This window comes from Danio aesculapii, chromosome 8 (assembly GCF_903798145.1).
Source record: "Danio aesculapii chromosome 8, fDanAes4.1, whole genome shotgun sequence".
NCBI lineage: Eukaryota > Metazoa > Chordata > Actinopteri > Cypriniformes > Danionidae > Danio > Danio aesculapii.
Window position 1 is genome coordinate 51,262,443 of NC_079442.1, and position 22,203 is coordinate 51,284,645.

Below are 22,203 nucleotides of genomic sequence, written 5' to 3' on the forward strand. Positions count from 1 at the left end.
TGATTTAACCAAATGTTCTTAATATAAAGTATATCACAATGATCTGAATGTTCTGAAACAATGGTTGAGTGGAATAAAACTATGTGCAACGACAATAAAATCATGACTTCAGATTTGAAAGAATGATCAGTGGTACAATGCCAGTTTAAAGTTGCCATGAATTTAAAATGAGCCCTTTTTATATTTATATGTATATAGTAGTACTTGTGAAAAATGATATGTCTGTGCACTTTATTGTTTTTGTAAAAATTAATTTGCCCTTATAATCTTTAATCAAATACCATAACCTTCTCTCGCCTTTGAAATGTCTTTTCTTTATTTCTGGTCACATGGAAAGCCTTTAGGGCGGAGCTATCAGTCATTTAGGGTGGAGCTATTAATCATGTAAGATGGGGCTATCAATTATTCGAGGTATGAATATTAGTCATTTAGGGTGGAGCTATCAGTCATTTAGGGTGGAGCTATCAGTCCTGTAATCGCAGGGCTATCAGTCATTTAGGGTGGGGCTATTAATCATTTAGGGCAGGGCTATCAATTAGTCGGGGTGGGAATATCATTCATTTAGGGTAGAGCTATCAGTCATTTAGGGTGGAGCTATTAGTCATTTAGGGTGGAGCTATCAGTCCTTTAATGGCAAGGCTATCAGTCATTTAGGGTGGGGCTATTAATCATTTAGGGCAGGGCTATCAATTATTCGGGGTGGGAATATCAGTCATTTAGGGTGGAGCTATCAGTCATTTAGGGTGGAGCTATCAGTCCTTTAATGGCAAGGCTATCAGTCATTTAGGGTGGGGCTATTAATCATTTAGGGCAGGGCTATCAATTATTCGGGGTGGGAATATCAGTCATTTAGGGTGGAGCTATCAGTCATTTAGGGTGGAGCTATCAGTCCTTTAATGGCAGAGCTATCAGTCATTTAGGGTGGGGCTATTAATCATTTAGGGCAGGGCTATCAATTATTTGGGGTGGGAATATCAGTCATTTAGGGTGGAGCTATCAGTCATTTAGGGTGGAGCTATCAGTCCTTTAATGGCAGAGCTATCAGTCATTTAGGGTGGGGCTATTAATCATTTAGGGCAGGGCTATCAATTATTCGGGGTGGGAATATCATTCATTTAGGGTGGAGCTATCAGTCATTTAGGGTGGAGCTATCAGTCATTTAGGGTGGAGCTATCAGTCCTTTTATGGCAGGGCTATCAGTCAATTAGGGTGGGGCTATTAATCATTTAGGGCAGGGCTATCAATTATTCGGGGTGGGAATATCAGTCATTTAGGGTGGAGCTATCAGTCCTTTAATGGCAGAGCTATCAGTCATTTAGGGTGGGGCTATTAATCATTTAGGGCAGGGCTATCAATTATTCGGGGTGGGAATATCATTCATTTAGGGTGGAGCTATCAGTCATTTAGGGTGGAGCTATCAGTCATTTAGGGTGGAGCTATCAGTCCTTTAATGGCAGGGCTATCAGTCATTTAGGGTGGGGCTATTAATCATTTAGGGCAGGGCTATCAATTATTCAGGGTGGGAATATCAGTCATTTAGGGTGGGGCTATCACTCATTTGAGGTGGGGCTGTCAGTCATTCGGGGTGTGGCGATCGAGGTGGGGCTATCAGGCTAAGAGGGGCTGGCAGTCATTCAGGGTGGGGCTATCAGTCATTCAGGGTGGGGCTATCAATTATTTGGGGTGGGGCTATCAATCATTCAGGGTGGGAATATCAGTCCTTTAGGGCGGGCTATCAGTCATTTATAGTGGGGATATCAGTCATTTGGGGTGGAGCTAACCTTCTCTCCCACTCAAAATGTCTTTTCTTGTCACATGGAATGTCTGTAGGATGTGGCTATCAGGCCTTTAAGGGCAGGTTATCAGTCATTTAAGGCAAGGCTATCAGTCATTCGGGGTGGGCTATCAGTCATTTAGGGTGGGGCTATCAATTATCCGGGGTGGGAATATCAGTCATTTAGGGTGGAGCTATCAGTCCTTTAATGGCAGGGCTTTCAGTCATTTAGGGTGGGTCTATTAATCATTTAGGGCAGGGCTATCAATTTTTCGGGGTGGGAATATCCGTCATTTAGGGTGGAGCTATCAGTCATTTAAGGTGGGGCTATTAATCAATTGAGGTGGGGCTGTCACGGGGCGTAGCTATCAATTATTTGGGGTGTGGGAATATCAGTCACTTAGGGTGGGGCTATCAATTATTCAGGGTGGGAATATCAGTCATTTAGGCTGTCAGTCCTTTGGGGCGGGGCTATCAGGCATTTACAGTAGGGCTTTCAGTCATTCGGGGTGTGGCTATCGGGGTGGGGCTATCAGGCTTAGAGGGGCTGTCAGCCATTCAGGGTGGGGCTGTCAGCCATTTAGGGTAGGGCTTTCAGTCATTTGGGATGGGGCTATCAGTCCTTTAGGGTGGGCTATCAGTCATTTATGGTGGGGATATCAGTCATTTGGGGTGTGACTATCAGTCCTTTAGGGCGGACTCAGTCATTCGGGGTGGAGCTAACCTTCTCTCCCCTTTGAAATGTCTTCATTTCTTGTCACATGCCTTTAGGATGTGGCTATCAGGCCTTTAAGGGCAGGCTATCAGTCATTTAGGGCGGTGCTACCAGTCCATTGGGGCGGAAATATCAGTTCTTTAGGGAGGTGCTATCAGGGCTCTGTGCCTCTTTCTGGCAACTTTTGTGCAAAGAAATTTAAAAATGTCCACCTTACTCATGAAATTAGATCCAAACCAATTAAAAAAAATGTAAAAGGAGATCAGACCTCACCTTCAGTACAGTGGTCTCCATAATACGGCCTGTAGCAGACACACGTGTAGTTTGACCACAGATCCACACAGCGTCCGCGATCAGAGCAGGGGTTCACACGGCACCACTCAGTCCTCTCACAGCCCATCTGAACCTCCTGCAGCGGGACCAAACTCTGAGGAAGAACCGGCTCAGAATCAACAACAAGATCCTCCAAACAGCCCACAAACCCCGTCCGGCTCAGTGTGAGGTTCATCCACTCCTGAGGAACTCCTCCCACGTACAGCGTCTCCAAACCCTGCGGCTGGAAGGACAGAAGCTGATTGTGACCTCCATCCTCATCTATCTGACCCTCCGAAAGCACCGTCAGCCCATCATCCACACTCACAGAAACCCCCCGCCAGACCCCATCCCCGAAAACACCGCTCAGGTTCACGGAGAGCTTCAAATCTCCAGACTGAGCTCTGCAGTACAGATCTCCAGCAATTAACTCAGCCACAAGAAAGTGATTTTGACCTCCCCGAAAGAAGATGACTCCATCCTGTAGCGTCGTCCGGAAGCGTAGCTGGACACTCGGCACATGAGAACCCACATATCTGCGACTCCTGTTGTTTTTGTGGTGAAGATCTACCAGTAAATATCCTCCGCGGGTGATGGAGAAGGTGGTGGAGGTCTGGCAGTGGGTGCCGTGGAAGCCGGACGGGCATCTGCAGGTGTGCTGGTGCTGCTGCTGCTGTATTGAGGGGACGCAGGTGGCGTTGTTTTGGCAGGGTTGGTCCACACAGCCGGTCAGTTGGACGCTGCAGTCAGGACCGCCCCACGGCAGGCGTCCTGGCTCAGCAGGAGGACAGTGGCATGTGTAGGCATTGATGGAGTCTTCACAGCGGCCGTCGTTCTGACACGGGTCGCTCTCACACTCGTCCAGCTCAGTCTCACACACTGCACCTGCAGGAGGAATCACACACACACGTTCAAACTTAATTCATCGCTTTTCACAATTTAATTTGCAATATAAAGTGTGACTGACAGGTTTGCTGTATTTGTTTTTAGAGCAAAAATAATTAAAATCAGTATTTCATTAATAGAATAGAATAAACAAAATAGAGAAAAATCATAATAAAAATTATTATTAAAAAATAAAATCGATTTAAAAATAACTATTTAAAGGGCCCATAGTTGACCTCTTTTTTCTGATTTAATATTAATATTATGGTTCTTCTGAGTGTGCCAGCCAACTGTGTGCTAGTTTCAAGTGCCGAGCTTGTACACAGAAACTAATAACCACGCACACTGAATTAACTTTGACTGAGGCACCGGATGCGCTGCTCAAAGCCGCGACACGGCACACCAGACACTCTCTGTAGCGCGGCAGAAACATGAAGTGTCCCGAATCGTCGCACCGCGCATTTCTGAATTCTAAACAGGTTTCTGCAGCGGTCCGCGGCGCCCAGCCGTCGACTTGAGTGTACCCTGATAGAAACCGATGTTTAGAACTCTAAAACGCATGCTAGTTAAGATCACAGGGAGCTTCTGGGATCGCGAGAAATGCAAACGGCTGAAGTATAAGGTTGACTCAATGAGAAGTACACATGTTTGCAAACCTACCTAAAGATACAACCAATAATTCCGATTAGAGCGATAATGTGGAGAATATTGATCTTGTGTTGAGCCCAATGAGCCTTGCATCTAAAAATAGAGCTAGGGTGTTCCTTTAGTGATATCGCTTCGACTCACGCTGAAAATGGCGGACGTGAATCAACAAACTGAGGATATGATGACGCGCCTGTCAATCAACAGTGGGTTGGTGGGCGGGGGGACCGCTCTCCTACGTAAAGTTGCGGTCGGTTTGAAAACCGCTCCAATTGGTCCACCGTTTTTTATGTTGTTAAACTGAAAAAAAAAAAGCACTGAGTGTGCTCATATCACCCCAATATGACGGTCTATACACCATATGTCTGTCCAAACAGCTTGAAAAGTAGATTTTGTACCATAGGTGCCCTTTAATGTTTAAGTAATATATCGTCATATTAAATTTAATAATAAATTGATGAAAGTTGCAATAGCAATTTAAAGTGTGATTGACGGGTTTTCTGTATTTGTTTTTAGAGCAAAAAAAATTGTAAAACTAAATAAAATTAACATTGACAAGTAGTGGCAGTAGTAGAACTTCAAAGCAAATACAAAAAATAAGTAACATCGCTATTGTAATATAACAATGTCAAAAATATAGCTGTCGGTTCCGGTAAAACGTGAACACGATTTTCCCTTCAGACACTAGCTAAGCGCGGGGGATCACGGGACTGATCATGACGCGAAAAGATGATGATCACTGACAGATGGAGATTCGGCTGTGGGGAATAAAAGGTTAAAGCTCATTTTCACAACAACAACATAGTATAGCCAACTTAGTGCTGTCTTTGTTCCTGTCATTTTTCTGATTATTGATATAATAAGCTACGCTGCAGCATGGGATTCGCCGGTCCTTTGCTATTAAAGAGCACATAGGTTACCCCTTTTTCCAGATTTAATATAAGTCTTTTGTGTGTCCAGAATGTGTCTGTAAAGTTTCAGCTCAAAACACCCATCAGATTATTTATTATAGCCTTCAGAAGTTTCTATTTTATAGCTCTGAGCAGCAGGTAGCAGGTAGCTAGTCCTTCATGCTCACCGTTTCCACGTGCCTGTCAGCGTGCCTTAATCTCCTCCCTCTGCCATGTCAGACAACAGACAGACATGAAGGAAGCAGATCTCACATAGCGTTTGTGAGAAATACTACAGTAAGAACTTTACCAATGAGTATTTGATTGATTTTTGTTTGTTGAGTTGCAACGATGAGTCGCACACAGTGACGTTACAAAGTTCACGCACACACAGACAGTGCGCGTTTAGCTTTGCACTGTTTTTGCACGAAATGTGACATGATACACGTGAATCTCCACTGCTGTATGAATATCTGTTATGTTAATGTACAAAATAAACCTGATTTAACGTCCACAAACCGGGATTGAAGCGTCTTTTATAATTGTTCAGACACACGGCTGTGCTGATGAAGTAAATCTGAAGTAAATCGCTGTAATTGTTTACACACATGCTCTGTTTTAAAACATGTTAAACATGTGAAACTCACTCTTGATCACATTTGATGATGATTGATGATCCTAGAGAACTGAACAGATCTTTTATTCCTGGTTGCTTTGTGCACGTCCTGTCTTGTTGATATGATTATACACATTATTATGGAGACATGTTCATGCGCAGCTGTCAATCAATATTGGTGGGCGGGGGGACGGCACTCCTACGTCAAGGTCGGTTTGAAAACCGCTCCAATTGGTCCACCGTTTTTATGTTGTTAAATAAAAATAAAAAACACTGGGTGTGTTTATATCACCCCAATATGACCGTCTATACACTATACCTACACATATGTCTGTCCAAACAGCTTGAAAAGTCGATTTTTTACCATAGGTGCCCTTAATAGGAAGAAGCAGCAGAGACTGTTATGTATGGGACTTTGTCAGACTATGACAGGAACTGTTACAGTTCACATGGACCAGTTTCTTCTTCTTCTGGATCAGAACATGTAAGTGTCATTAAAATTGTTGCCTCGTTTTGTGTAGTTTGCAAAATATGTGTTTAATTGCGTGTTGTAACTTGTAATCGCTATTACAGATCAGTGCTTGTACTGTATCTCTCAGGTTAAACCTTCATGTGGCTATTCACAAACCAATTTACTGATTTACATGTGTTTCTGAACTGGTGATCCTCTTCGTTTGTCATTGATATGGCCAACATCAGCTATTTCTCACACTCGCGACACGGTCAATTTTCAAAATAGTTCAACTTTTGCCGCTGTGTGGATTAACACTGAATGTGTGTCATTATTACTTGGGGTTAGGGGTAATAGTAGAATATATGCGGGTGTTAACTGCCTTGCTTTATTGCATTCACTCTAAAAAACGTTGAGTTATTTATTTAATCCAATGGTTGTTAAAACTATTTGATGCTTTGTTGGGTTATTTTTAACCTTTATTGGGATATTTATTAATAACTTAACCAGTTGGGTTAAATATTTGGTGCTTGTTGGATTATTTTTAACCTTTATTGGGATATTTATTAATAACTTAACCAGTTGGGTTAAATATTTGGTGCTTGTTGGATTATTTTTAACCTTTATTGGGATATTTATTAATAACTTAACCAGTTGGGTTAAATATTTGGTGCTTGTTGGATTATTTTTAATCTTTATTGGGTTATTTATTAATAACTTAACCAGTTGGGTTAAATATTTGGTGCTTGTTGGATTATTTTTATTCTTTATTGGGTTATTTATTAATAACTTAACCAGTTGGGTTAAATATTTGGTGCTTGTTGGATTATTTTTAATCTTTATTGGGTTATTTATTAATAACTTAACCAGTTGGGTTAAATATTTGGTGCTTGTTGGATTATTTTTAATCTTTATTGGGTTATTTATTAATAACTTAACCAGTTGGGTTAAATATTTGGTGCTCGTTGGATTATTTTTAATCTTTATTGGGTTATTTATTAATAACTTAACCAGTTGGGTTAAATATTTGGTGCTCGTTGGATTATTTTTAATCTTTATTGGGGTTATTTATTAATAACTTAACCAGTTGGGTTAAATATTTGGTGCTCGTTGGATTATTTTTAATCTTTATTGGGTTATTTATTAATAACTTAACCAGTTGGGTTAAATATTTGGTGCTTGTTGGATTATTTTTAATCTTTATTGGGGTTATTTATTAATAACTTAACCAGTTGGGTTAAATATTTGGTGCTTGTTGGATTATTTTTAATCTTTATTGGGGTTTTTATTAATAACTTAACCAGTTGGGTTAAATATTTGGTGCTTGTTGGATTATTTTTAATCTTTATTGGGTTATTTATTAATAACTTAACCAGTTGGGTTAAATATTTGGTGCTTGTTGGATTATTTTTAATCTTTATTGGGTTATTTATTAATAACTTAACCAGTTGGGTTAAATATTTGGTGCTCGTTGGATTATTTTTAATCTTTATTGGGTTATTTATTAATAACTTAACCAGTTGGGTTAAATATTTGGTGCTCGTTGGACTATTTTTAATCTTTATTGGGTTATTTATTAATAACTTAACCAGTTGGGTTAAATATTTGGTGCTCGTTGGATTATTTTTAATCTTTATTGGGTTATTTATTAATAACTTAACCAGTTGGGTTAAATATTTGGTGCTCGTTGGATTATTTTTAATCTTTATTGGGTTATTTATTAATAACTTAACCGGTTGGGTTAAATATTTGGTGCTTGTTGGATTTTTTAAAATCTTTATTTTGTTATTTATTTATAAACTCCACCAGTTGGGTTAAAAATTCAACAGTCAACTGATTTAACTGACACAGAACAGCTGTATTAATATACGTGCGCAGTGTTTTTGCATTATAACATTTATTTAAGCTTAAGCTCAGGTTTATTTAGTTTTTTTTTTATCAAATTACCTCTGTTTCACCCACACTCTTAATTATTGGTGATACAAACATGCGCTTCGTAGCCGATCTATATTAAATGGATAAAAACGCTGTGTCTGGAACTTTAAATGTATACAGCAATATTTATAAAATAATAGTAGTACTACTAATAATAGCAATAGTAATAAAAGAATGAGAAAAAAATAACATTTAATCAAAATAACCTAATGCATTGGGTTAAAATAACCCATAGTTGGGAAGGTGCTATAATAACCTATAGTTGGGTTATATGTTGGGGTTATTTTTAACCCAACTATTTTAACTGAGTTCCTGCATTGTTTTCTCACATACTCACTGCTACTTCATAGCCGTGGTGGACGTTTCACTCTGTCTCGCGCTGAACCCAGTTGACCAATCACAACAGACTTGGTCATTAGACCAATCAGCACAGATTAGCCTCACGCAAAGGAGCGGTTTGGAAACAAATGAATGGCTGAATGGTTCATATGGGAGTCGCTGGGATAATTAGGTAAAATAAATGCAGATTATAAGACAATGAAAGTGTTTTTTGACCTTCCATGCAGATCAGCCTGTTGTTGGAGACCCCCAAAACCAAAATATGACCTTTTATAATGCATAATAGGGGCTCTTTAATACTGTTATTATCATTAAATAAAATGAATATAGTAGAGAGTAATCTCGTTCCAGTAATGTTTCAATGTAAAATTAAAATCAGTATTTCATCAATAGAATAGAATAAACAAAAAAGAGAAAAATCCTAATATTAATAATTATAAAAAAATAAAATCGATTTAAATATAACTAAAAATTGAGTATTTAAGTAATATATCATCATATAAATTAAATATTAATAACAATTATGATACCATTAATAATTATTAGTATTTTAATAAATGTTTGTTGGTTTTGTTGTTGTCATTTTTTTTCTTTCGGCTTAGTCCCTTATTTATTAGAGGTCGACACAGCGGAATGAACCACCAACTATTCCAGCGTATGTTTTAGCCAGTGGCTGCCCTTCCAGCCACAACCCAGTACTAGCAAACATCCATACACTCTCATTCACACACACACTCATACACTACGGCCAATTTAGTTCATCAGTTCCCCTATAGCGCATGTGTTTGGACTGTGGGTGAAACCGGAGCACCCGGAGGAAACCCACAGCAAAACGGGGAGAACATGCAAACTCCCCACAGAAATGCCAACTGACCCAGCCAGCACCCTTCTTGCTGTGAGGCAACAGTGCTAACCACTAAGCCTGCGTGACGCCAATAATAAATATCATTCATTCATTTTCTATTCGGCTTAGTCCCTTTATTAATCAGGGGTCGCCACAACGGAATGAACCGCCAACTAATCCAGCATATGTTTTACGCAGCGGATGCCCTTCCAGCTGCAACCCATGACTGGGAAACATCCATACACTCTAATCCACCCTTAATAAATATTATTATTATTATTATTAAAGTGAAAAATATAAAAACAAGGTAAATATAAAAACAAAATAACTAACATACTGTTATTTTACTGCAAAATTAAAATTAAAATTGAGTTTAAACTCTAAGTGAAATAATTCTGTCCAACAAGTAATGAAAAAATAACTTCCTGTGGCAAAACCATAAAATGCAGCGGTCATAATATAAATCTTACACAGAAAAAAGTCATAAAAATAAAAGTCATAATAATTCTTAATGAACCTACTGAACCCTTAACAGAGAGAAGAGCACGCTAAGAGCAAACAAACTGACTTTTAATTGCATTTACTTTAATCCCTTTCCAGTCAGTGAAGTAAACCTGGTTAAAGGATTGACGTGTCAGCATATGGCTGGATCTGGTGTTTATTTGTGTGTGTGTGTGTGTGTGTGTGTGTAACTACTGCTGTCTACTGCCATCAATGATTTAATTATACCAATAACTTAATCAAATGTACAGTAATATACGCACAATCACTTGAGAATGAAGGGAGACCTGTTACTGAGTTATCACATTATTATTATTATTATTATTATTATTATTATTGGTTGTTTGTAGTTTATTTAGTATTTTCTGGCACTACCAATCATGAAACTATACTGGGGTGCGTTTCCAAACACCATCGTTAGCCAACTAACATCGCAAGTTGTGTTGTTACAAACATAGTTAGTTGATTTGCAGTTTCGCAAAACCATCGTTCCACTGAACACTCGCAAACTGTGTCGCAAACTTGTGCACTTGCAACTACACCTCTGGAGTTGTAGTTAGAAACATAGTTCCTGGCTGTGTTCTATTCCCAGTTATCCCCCCTATGCCCTATTCATTTAGAACTTTCTGACATTTTAGCTGGCATAAAAAAATTATTAAAAATAAAGCATTAAAGTCATCTCTCTTGGGTGTAATTTACTTTCAAAGTATTTTTACAGTTCAGTTTTAGCGATCGTCTTGTTTGCAATTGTGCTCCCTTCGCAGTGCACTTTGAAAACATTGATGTCATTTTGAACACAGCCGTAGCTCATGGCGAAATCTATAGGTGATCTATTATTTAAAAGCGGAATTTATGTTATGTCTCCAAAGCTTGTGAGCACTAAAATACATAGCATATGTTAATGCTTTTAATTTATAGTAGGTTATTTATTAAGTATCTGTACTGTATATGACATGAGCCTGTTAGTTAGAATATTTCTGCAGTAGTTTACATGTGTTACAATTGTAAAAGTAGACTTTAAAAAATAAATAAATAAACAAATATCCTACTTATTATTATTAATAATAATAATAATAATAATAATAATAATCGCCATTATCATTAATATTATTATTATAGAATATATTTTTTTATTTTCTATTCATATGATTTATATATGAGATTATAATTCGTGTTTTTGTTTAAGTGATTGTAAGTGGTCCTATATGTTCCATTTACATATATTTCAGTTAATATGGAAAACATATGTGGGACAGGATGGTGATTCATTCCTGTCATGGATTGGTCAGGCTCTCACGACCCCCACTCACGAAGATCACCATCACCTGACTTCTAATGAGCACACAGCTGCATCACATTCACGAGCACCAGATAAAAGCACAGCATTCCAGTCGCTCATTGTCCGGGCTCGTCTCGACGAAAGCGGACAACTGAGCGACCACTCAGCGTAGTCATCCTCAGCTAAAACAAACGATTTACTTACCTGTTCTCTTTGTATTCCTCCTAGTCTTCCTGGTCCTCCCGAATCGTCCTGTCTTCCAGTCCTTCCAAGTCTGTGTCATCCTCTGTCAGCTGTATCTGGTGTGTGCTGTCCATCCTCGTGTATTCCTGTTACCCAGCCACGGAGGAAAAGACCCCAACATCATTCCTGATCCTCCTGGCTATCCTTCATGTGCTCCTTGTTGTCATTTAATAAACACCCTAACGTTTCCTTACCTCTGTCTCCTGTCCGCTTCATAACAGAAGCCCGGACCATTAACGACGACAACATGAGCACCCCCGATCACCTTCAAGAGCTGGTGGACCAGTTGAAGCGGATTCTACAGCCACCAGCTCCACTTTCCAACGCACCACCAGCACCGAGCACTTCCGCCTCCACAGTTTCTTCTTCGGCCCTTCCTTCCAGTCCCATGGCCCGACCAGCGCCCTACTCAGGCGGAGCGGGGGGAGTGCAATGGTTTTCTGTTACAATGTTCCCTCATATTCGAAATGCAACCTTCTCTATATCCCACAGATAAGTCGAAGATCGCCTACATCGTATCTCTACTCTCTGGACCTGCACTTAAATGGGCTGAGACGATCTGGAACCAAGCCGGGCCGGTCATGAATTCCATCACTACCTTCACGGAGTATTTCAAAGAGGTGTTTGGACGTTCTGATGGGGAAGTAGCCGCTGGAGAGCAGCTGTATCATCTAAAGCAAGGTACTCTATCTACACAGGAATATGCTCTCCGGTTTCGCACTCTAGCAGCTGCAAGTGGATGGAATGAGAGATCGTTGTTGACCACGTACCGGCTCGGCTTGGAACCCACGCTCCGAATCCAACTGGCCACATTAGATGATACAATGGGTCTGGAGAGATTCATCCAACATTCTCTCCGATGTTCCGATCGTCTCCGTTCCTATCAACAGGACACCATCACCCCCTCGTCTGCACTCCTCCAATCGCCTGAGTCAACAGCCTCTCCAGAACCAGAACCCATGATAATAGAGTCTGGAAGACTGACATCAGCGGAACGACAGAGGAGGCTGACCCGGGGTCTGTGTCTATACTGCGGTGTCAGTGGACACACCCGTATGGAGTGTCCCCTTCGTCCCATTCGGACTTCAGTGAGTGTATTCAGTACGAATATTGAACAATGTAAACCACTTACTACCACCGTACAAATAACTACTGCCTCTATTTCTCTCCTTGTCACAGCCCTCATCGACTCCGGGTCAGCAGGGAACTTCATCTCCCAATCCCTCTGTCGTCAACTCCACCTCCGTACTGAGGCGTCCTCGCATATATACCAGATACAACCGATAACCCAGTGCACTCGATCTTCGACCCGTATCCATCGACAATGCGAAGACATCCTTCTTCAAGTGGGGTTGTTACATCAAGAGAGGATTCAATTTCTGGTTCTGGAGGGTGCAAATATGGACATCATTCTAGGGCGCCCGTGGCTGGTGAAGCACGATCCCATCATCTCTTGGGGCACAGGAGAGATAAAGAAATGGGGATCTGGATGTACACCTGCCTGTTTTCCAAATCTCCCTCTTCAAGGTCGGAACCCCATTTCTTTGTTTGCAACATCGGTCGAGAGCCCTCCTGAGAAGCAGTCTATCCACATTCCTAAGGAGTACAGCTCCTTTCATGATGTCTTCTGCCCCAAGAGAGCTTCCCAGCTACCGCCGCATCGGCCATGGGACTGCGCGATCGACCTAGTTCCAGATGCCCAGTTGCCAAGAGGTAGGATCTACCCGCTCTCGCTTCCAGAGAATCAGGCAATGGAAGATTACATAAGGGAGGCTCTGAGTCAGGGGTACATACGTCACTCAAAATCACCAGCCGCCTCAAGCTTCTTCTTTGTGGCCAAGAAGGACGGAGGGCTGCGTCCATGCATCGACTACAGGGTCCTAAATAACGGTACAGTAAAATACCGATATCCCCTTCCTCTGGTACCAGCCGCTTTGGAACAGCTCCGAGAAGCTAAAGTCTTCACTAAATTGGACCTCCGCAGCGCGTATAATCTGATAAGAATACGTGAGGGGGACCAATGGAAGACAGCATTCGTGACCCCTACTGGCCACTATGAATATGAGGTCATGCCTTACGGTCTGGTCAACGCCCCCTCCGTATTCCAAAACTTCATTCATGAAGTCCTCCGGGAGTTTCTTCACCACTGTGTAATAGTGTACATAGATGACATCCTCATTTACTCCCGGAGTGAGGCCGAACATCGCCAACACGTTGCGGAGGTCCTACACACATTGAGAGAACATCACCTCTACCTCAAAGCGGAGAAATGCTCATTCCACCAGAAGTCGATTCATTTCTTGGGATACATCATTGACCAAACCGGTATACGTATGGATGGGAAGAAAATTGAGGCTGTTCTATCCTGGTCAGAACCCACTTCCATTAAGGAGCTCCAGAGGTTTCTTGGGTTTGCTAACTTTTATAGACGGTTTATCAAGGACTACAGCAGGATTACATCACCTCTCACTAATCTCCTCAAGGGTAAACCCAAAGGACTGGAGTGGACCAAAGAAGCAGCCGCAGCCTTCCGCCTTCTTAAGAAGGAGTTCACAAGGGCCCCACTCCTGACTCATCCTGACCCAAATCTTCCTTTCGTGGTGGAAGTGGACGCATCCACCACCGGCGTCGGGGCAGTATTATCTCAACATCATGATACACCGCCCCGACTGCATCCCTGTGCCTATTTCTCTCGGAAGTTGAGCCCGGCGGAGCAGAATTACAGCATAGGAGACAGGGAGCTTCTAGCAATCAAGCTAGCCTTGGAGGAGTGGCGTCACTGGTTGGAGGGAGCCAAACATCCGTTCCAGGTGATCACAGATCACAAAAACCTCCAATACATCAAAGAGGCCAAGAGACTATGTCCACGTCAAGCCAGATGGTCACTTTTCTTCTCACGTTTTGATTTCTCCATTTCCTATCGTCCAGGACCCAAGAATCTAAGAGCAGACGCTCTCTCTCGTTTACACGAGCATCACGATCATGAAGAACTCCCAACGAAGATTCTTCCCGAACACATCTCCATTTGTCCGATCACCTGGAACGCTCCTCCAGTCGTTGCCACTCCGGAAGCCCCTGCTCCGCCGGGATGCCCTCCTCATCGGCAGTTCATACCACCTGAACACCGGGTAGATCTGATCCACTCCTTACATACCTCGCTAGGCACTGGACATCCAGGGATCAACAATACTCTCTCGCTAGTATCCCAACGCTTCTGGTGGCCAAACATGGCAAGGGATGTGAGGCAATATGTTCAGGGCTGTAAGGACTGTGCCCAATCCAAGAGCCCACGTCATCTACCCGCTGGAAAGCTCCATCCCTTGCCGATTCCGAACCGTCCCTGGTCACACCTAGGAGTGGACTTTATCACTGACCTCCCTTCGTCAGAAGGTAATACCTGTATTCTAGTCATAGTAGATAGATTCTCAAAGTTTGTCAAACTAATCCCTCTGAAAGGTCTTCCCACAGCCTTTGAAACTGCCGACAATATCTTTAATCAAGTCTTCAGGTCATTTGGTATTCCAGAAGATATTGTGTCGGACAGAGGTCCACAGTTCATCTCACGTCTATGGAAAGCCTTCTTCAAGCTCCTAGGTGTGGCCGTCAGCCTCTCTTCTGGATATCATCCCCAAACCAACGGGCAGACAGAGAGGAAGATTCAGGAGGTGGGACGGTTCCTGAGGACCTTCTGCAGTGGTCACCAGAACTCCTGGAGCCAGTATTTGGGCTGGGCAGAATATGCCCAAAATTCACTGCGGCAACCCTCCACCGGACTCACGCCATTCCAGTGCGTCCTGGGCTTCCAACCACCGCTCTTTCCCTGGGATGGCGAACCATCTGATGTCCCCGCAGTGGATCACTGGTTCCGGGAGAGCGAGAGAGTCTGGGACGAGGCTCATCAACATCTGCAGAGGGCAGTCCGTCGAAGCAAGGTAACCGCCGATAGGAGAAGGTCTGAAGAACCCAGATACACACCCGGACAAAAGGTGTGGCTATCCACCCGGGACATACGCATGCGACTGCCCTCTCGCAAGTTAAGTCCCCGATTTGTTGGTCCCTTCACCATCGTGGAACAGGTTAACCCCGTCACCTACAAACTACAATTACCCTCTCACTACCGTATTCACCCTACATTCCACGTATCACTCCTGAAACCCTATCACGATCCTGTTCTTCCCTCCACAGAGCCTGACCACGAAGAGGAACCCCCTCCTCCACTGCTCCTAGAAGAAGGAGCCGTCTACGCAGTGAAGGAGATCTTGCGTTCCCGACGTCGTGGTGGCCAGTTGGAGTACCTGGTGGACTGGGAAGGGTACGGCCCCGAAGAAAGGACATGGGTTCCCAGAGCTGATATTCTCGATCCTAGTCTCATGGTGGAGTTTCATGAGAGCCACCCTGAGTTCCCAGCGCCTAGAGGCAGAGGGAGACCACCACGGCGTCGGAGGTGTCGGCCCTCAGGAGCGGGCCCTGGGGAGGGGGGTACTGTCATGGATTGGTCAGGCTCTCACGACCCCCACTCACGAAGATCACCATCACCTGACTTCTAATGAGCACACAGCTGCATCACATTCACGAGCACCAGATAAAAGCACAGCATTCCAGTCGCTCATTGTCCGGGCTCGTCTCGACGAAAGCGGACAACTGAGCGACCACTCAGCGTAGTCATCCTCAGCTAAAACAAACGATTTACTTACCTGTTCTCTTTGTATTCCTCCTAGTCTTCCTGGTCCTCCCGAATCGTCCTGTCTTCCAGTCCTTCCAAGTCTGTGTCATCCTCTGTCAGCTGTATCTGGTGTGTGCTGTCCATCCTCGTGTATTCCTGTTACCCAGCCACGGAGGAAAAGACCCCAACATCATTCCTGATCCTCCTGGCTATCCTTCATGTGCTCCTTGTTGTCATTTAATAAACACCCTAACGTTTCCTTACCTCTGTCTCCTGTCCGCTTCATAACAATTCCGCTGTGGCGACCCCAGATTAATAAAGGGACTAAGCCGAAATGAAAATGAATGAATGAATGAAATAAGGGCTTACACCTGCTTATTAATAAAATACTGTCTGTCTATTGGTACATATAAAAGGTCATTTCTACTATATTCATAATTTATACTGTACTAAATCATTTTGTTTGGCTACATCTGCAACATTTTTAAATTAAGATTAAAAGATCAAAAACATTCATAAATCAAGACAAAATTATATAAAACATTCTTAAATCAAGATCAAAAGATCAAAAACATTACTGAATCAAGTTTAAAATTATTCTAAAATCAAGAGCAAATGATCAAAAACATTCTAATATTAAGAACAAAACTTTAAAAATATATACTTCAACTTCAATCAATTATCAGAAATATCCGAGAGCAAAAGATAAAAAAAACTTCTTAAAGAGCAAAACAATTTTCAAACATTCTCAAATCAAAAGATGAAAAATATTCTTAAATCGAGATCAAAAGATCCAAAAGATCGAAAATATTCTGAAATCAAGATCAAAAATATTCTAAAATCAAGGTCAAAAGATCCAAAACATTCTTAAATAAAGATGAAAAGATCCAAAATGTTCTGAAATCAAGATTAAAAATATTCTGAAATCAAGATAACAAGATCAAACATATTCTGAAATCAAGATAACAAGATCAAACATATTCTGAAATCAAGATCAAAATATCCTTAAATAAAGCTCAAAAGATCAAAAATATTCTTAAATCAACAGCAAAAAATTTAAAATATTCTGAAATCAAGATGAAAAGATAAAAATATTCTGAAATCAACAGCAAAAGATCAAAAATACTCTAAAATCAAGATCAAAATATTCTAAAATCAATATCAAAATTTTCTGAAATCAAGACCAAAATATTCTGAAATCAAGATCAAAAGATCCAAAACATTTTAAATCAAGATCAAAAGATCCAAAACATTCTTAAATCAAGATCAAAAATATTCTGAAATCAAGATCAAAAGATCAAAAATATCTGAAATCAAGATCAAAAGATCAAAAATATCTGAAATCAAGCTCAAAAGATCAAAAATATTCTGAAATCAAGCTCAAAAGATCCAAAATATTCTTAAATTAACAGCAAAAGATTAAAAATATTCTAAAATCAAGATCAAAAGATCAAAAATATTCTGAAATCAAGATCAAAATATTCTGAAATCAAGATCAAAAGATCCAAAACATTCTTAAATCAAGATCAAAAGATCAAAAATATTTTGAAATCAACACAGCAAAAGATCCAAAACATTCTTAAATCAACAGCAAAAAAATATTCTAAAATCAAGATCAAAATATTCTAAAATCAAGATCAAAATATTCTAAAATCAAGATCAAAAGATCCAAAACATTCTTAAATTCAGATAAAAAAATATTTTGAAATCAACAGCAAAAGATCCAAAACATTCTTAAATCAACAGCAAAAGATCAAAAATATTCTGAAATCAAGATCAAAAGATCCAAAACATTATTAAATCAAGATCAAAAGATCAAAAATATTCTGAAATCAAGATCAAAAGATCAAAAATATCTGAAATCAAGATCAAACTATCAAAAATATTCTGAAATCAAGCTCAAAAGATTCAAAATATTCTTATATTAACAGCCAAAGATGAAAAATATTCTAAAATCAAGATCAAAAGATCAAAAATATTCTGAAATCAAGATCAAAAGATCCAAAACATTCTTAAATCAAGATCAAAAGATCAAAAATATTCTAAAATCAAGATCAAAAGATCAAAAATATTCTGAAATCAAGATCAAAAGATCCAAAACATTCTTAAATCAAGATCAAAAGATCAAAAATATTCTGAAATCAAGATCAAAAGATCAAAAATATCTGAAATCAAGATCAAACTATCAAAAATATTCTGAAATCAAGATCAAAAGATCCAAAACATTATTAAATCAAGATCAAAAGATCAAAAATATTCTGAAATCAAGATCAAAAGATCAAAAATATCTGAAATCAAGATCAAACTATCAAAAATATTCTGAAATCAAACTCAAAAGATTCAAAATATTCTTATATTCACAGCCAAAGATGAAAAATATTCTAAAATCAAGATCAAAAGATCAAAAATATTCTGAAATCAAGATCAAAAGATCCAAAACATTCTTAAATCAAGATCAAAAGATCAAAAATATTCTTAAATCAAGATCAAAAGATCAAAAATATTCTTAAATCAAGATCAAAAGATCCAAAACATTCTTAAATCAAGATCAAAAGATCAAAAATATTCTGAAATCAAGATCAAAATATTCTGAAATCAAGATCAAAAGATCCAAAACATTCTTAAATCAAGATCAAAAGATCCAAAACATTCTTAAATCAAGATCAAAAGATCAAAAATATTCTTAAATCAAGATCAAAAGATCAAAAATATTCTTAAATCAAGATCAAAAGAGCAAAAATATTCTTAAATCAAGATCAAAAGAGCAAAAATATTCTGAAATCAAGATCAAAATATTCTGAAATCAAGATCAAAAGATCCAAAACATTCTTAAATCAAGATCAAAAGAGCAAAAATATTTTGAAATCAAGATCAAAACATTCTTAAATCAACAGCAAAAGATCCAAAATGTTCTGAAATCAACAGCAAAAGATGGAGGAAATGGAGTAAAAACAAGTGTTGAATGTTTGTGAACTGCAGATGTTTGTTCTAGTTTTAAAGCATAAACTCATTTTCAGAAAGCAAGATTTCTTATCCATAATGTTGCATTAGGCAAAAATAGTCAGAAACTCGCTTGTTGACAGGAATGAAGTGATTTTGTGTGTGTGCGCACGTGTGTCCACATGTGTGTGTTTTGATAACTAACCTAACCACGTGCTTAACAAAACCTGAACAAACCCCCCTGCACACTTTCTACATTTAAAAAATACGTTTAATTATTAAATCATGTCACATTTCCCTAACCATTGCTGACTTTTATCTCAATAAACTACAAATGTGCTGTTTATTAATAGTTCTTAAGGTGGTAGTTGGCTTAAGGTGTTGATTATTGGTATTAGGGATGTAGAATAAGATCATACTTTATAAGCACTAATAAACAACCGATATCTTAACTATAGGCAAGCCAGTGTAAACAGTGTGGATTGAACTAAAGTGTAACCATAGAAATGAACTTTCAGAAAGGAAGATTTCAGAAAATCACTCGTTGGCGTGACATAGCATACACTTTTCTGTGTGTGTGTGTGTGTGCGTGTGTTTGTGTGTGTGTGTGTGTGTTTAGATAACTAACCTAACTGCGTGCTTAACAAAACCTGAACAAAACCCCCTGCACACTTTCTACACTCGTCACGATTTTATCCCAAATTCCTTCATTTCAGTCGAGGCGTCAGTCAGTCCCTCGCTCTTTCTCAGGCAGCAGATTTGCGCCTCTCAGCAGGTTAATTCGACATTAATGCGGAAATCCTGCAGACTTCCAGAAAGCTCCGCCACTTTACCTGTCAGCAGAAGCAGGCCACAGCAAATCACTTTCACTATTAGTCCTCTCATCCTGCCAAACGTCCCGTCCGGAGCCACTGACACACACACACACCTGACAGCTTCCAACACACACATACACACACACACAATCCTGCGTTTTCTGGGTCTGTGCTCTCGGTACCAGGCGTCCAGGAGTGATTATGGAGGATGAGTCCCGAGCGGAGCTGCCCTGCCGGGATAATAATCCACAGATCCTCCCTGCGTGTCCTGCTGGCTCCTGTCAGCGCTGACATCAGGAATGCCGGAGCGATGCCTTTCTGTGTGCCAGCGAGAGCTTCACTCATTACTGCAGATTTCAGCTCGGTGTCTGTGTGGGATGTTCAGGCCTCTGAAGGCTGGAATGCACTACAGCACTTCTCAAATCTCCGCTGATTTTATAACCAGCATATAAATATAGAACTGACGGCTAAATTATTAGCCCTCCTGGGAAATTTTTATTCTTTGTTTAAAAGAGGAAGGAGATTTTTCACAGTAACACTATTATGTATTTTTATATATTTACTATATATTTTTCACTATTTTTATTGTATTTGTTTATATATATATATATATATATATATTCACTATTTACTGGTGTTAACTACTGGCTTATTACCTGCTTATTATTAAGATATTGGCTGTTTATTGGTACATATAAAAGGTCATTTCTACTATATTTATAATTTATAATATATATATTATTATTTTACTTGGCTACATCACCAACATTCTTAAATCAAGACAAAATAATGTAAAATATTCTATTATATTGAAACAAAAAAATAAAATGTTTTTAAATTAAGATCAAAAGATGAAAAATATTCTTAAATAAAGAACTAGTATATATACTTAAACTAATCATTAAAAATATTCAAGAGAAAAAGGTCATAAACTTCTTCAATAAAGATCAAAAGATTTAAAAAAAATTAACCAAGAACGAAAGATCAAAAATATTCTTAAATCAGGTCCAAAATATTAAAAACTTCTTAAATTAAGATAAAAAATATTCTTAAATCAAGTTCAAAAGTTAATATATATATATATATATATATATATATATATATATATACTTTAAATCAATCATCAAAAATATTCATGAGCAAAAGATAAACTAAAAACTTCTTAAAGAGCAAAAGATATAAAAAAACATTCTTAAATCAAGATCAAAAGATCAAAAATATTCTTAAATCAGGTCCAAAATATTAAAAACTTCTTAAATTAAGATAAAAAATATTCTTAAATCAAGTTCAAAAGTTAATATATATATATATATATATATATATATATATATATATATATATATATATATATATATATATATATATATATATATACTTTAAATCAATCATCAAAAATATTCATGAGCAAAAGATAAACTAAAAACTTCTTAAAGAGCAAAAGATATAAAAAAACATTCTTAAATCAAGATCAAAAGATCAAAATATTCTTAAATCAAGTTCAAAAGTTAATATATATATATATATATATATATATATATATATATATATATATATATATATATATATATATATATATATATATATACTTAAATCAATCATCAAAAATATTCAAGAGCAAAAGAAAAAAAAAAAAACTTCTTAAAGAGCAAAAGATAAAAAAAAAAAACATTCTTAAATCAAGATCAAAAGATCAAGATCCAAAGATCAAAAATGTCTTAAATCAAGAGCAAAATGTCAAAAATATTCTTAAAACATAATCAAAAACATTCTTAAATCAAGATCAAAATTTTCTTAAATTAAAATTCAAGATCAAAAATTATTCTTAAATTAAGAGCAAAAACATTCTTGAATCAAGATTAAATCAAGAACAAAAAGATTAAAAACATTGTAAAATAAAGAACAATTTAAATATATATATATATATATATATATATATATATATATATATATATATATATATATATAAACATTCTTAAATCAAGTTCAAACTATTTTTTAAATAACCAACAACAAAAATAAAAAATATTCTTAAATCAGGTTCAAAAGATTAAAAACTTCATAAATTAAGATAAAAAACATTCTTAAATCAGGTTCAAAGGATTAAAAACTTCATAAATCAAGATCAAAAGTTTAAATGTACAGCTAAAGTCAGAATTATTAGCCCCCCTTTGAATTTATTTTCTTTTTTAAATATTTTCCAAATGATGTTTAACAGAGCAAGGAAATTTTCACAGTATGCGTGATAATATTTTTACTATTTTTACCACTTACAATATTTTACTAGTATTTTTAAGAGAAAGTCTTTGGTTTTATTTCAGCTAGAATAAAAGCAGTTTTTAATTTTTAAAAAAACATT

General features: G+C 38.3%; 1 protein-coding gene across 1 annotated transcript in view; it reads right to left on the reverse strand.

The window, feature by feature from the left end:
* The window catches only part of crb2b (crumbs cell polarity complex component 2b), an 81,309-nt gene that overhangs the window by 24,504 nt on the left and 34,602 nt on the right, over positions 1-22,203 (reverse strand). The window contains exon 8 of the mRNA XM_056463218.1: positions 2,763-3,686. Coding sequence (XP_056319193.1) covers positions 2,763-3,686 — 924 coding nt within the window. The remainder of the gene's footprint in view (positions 1-2,762; positions 3,687-22,203) is intronic.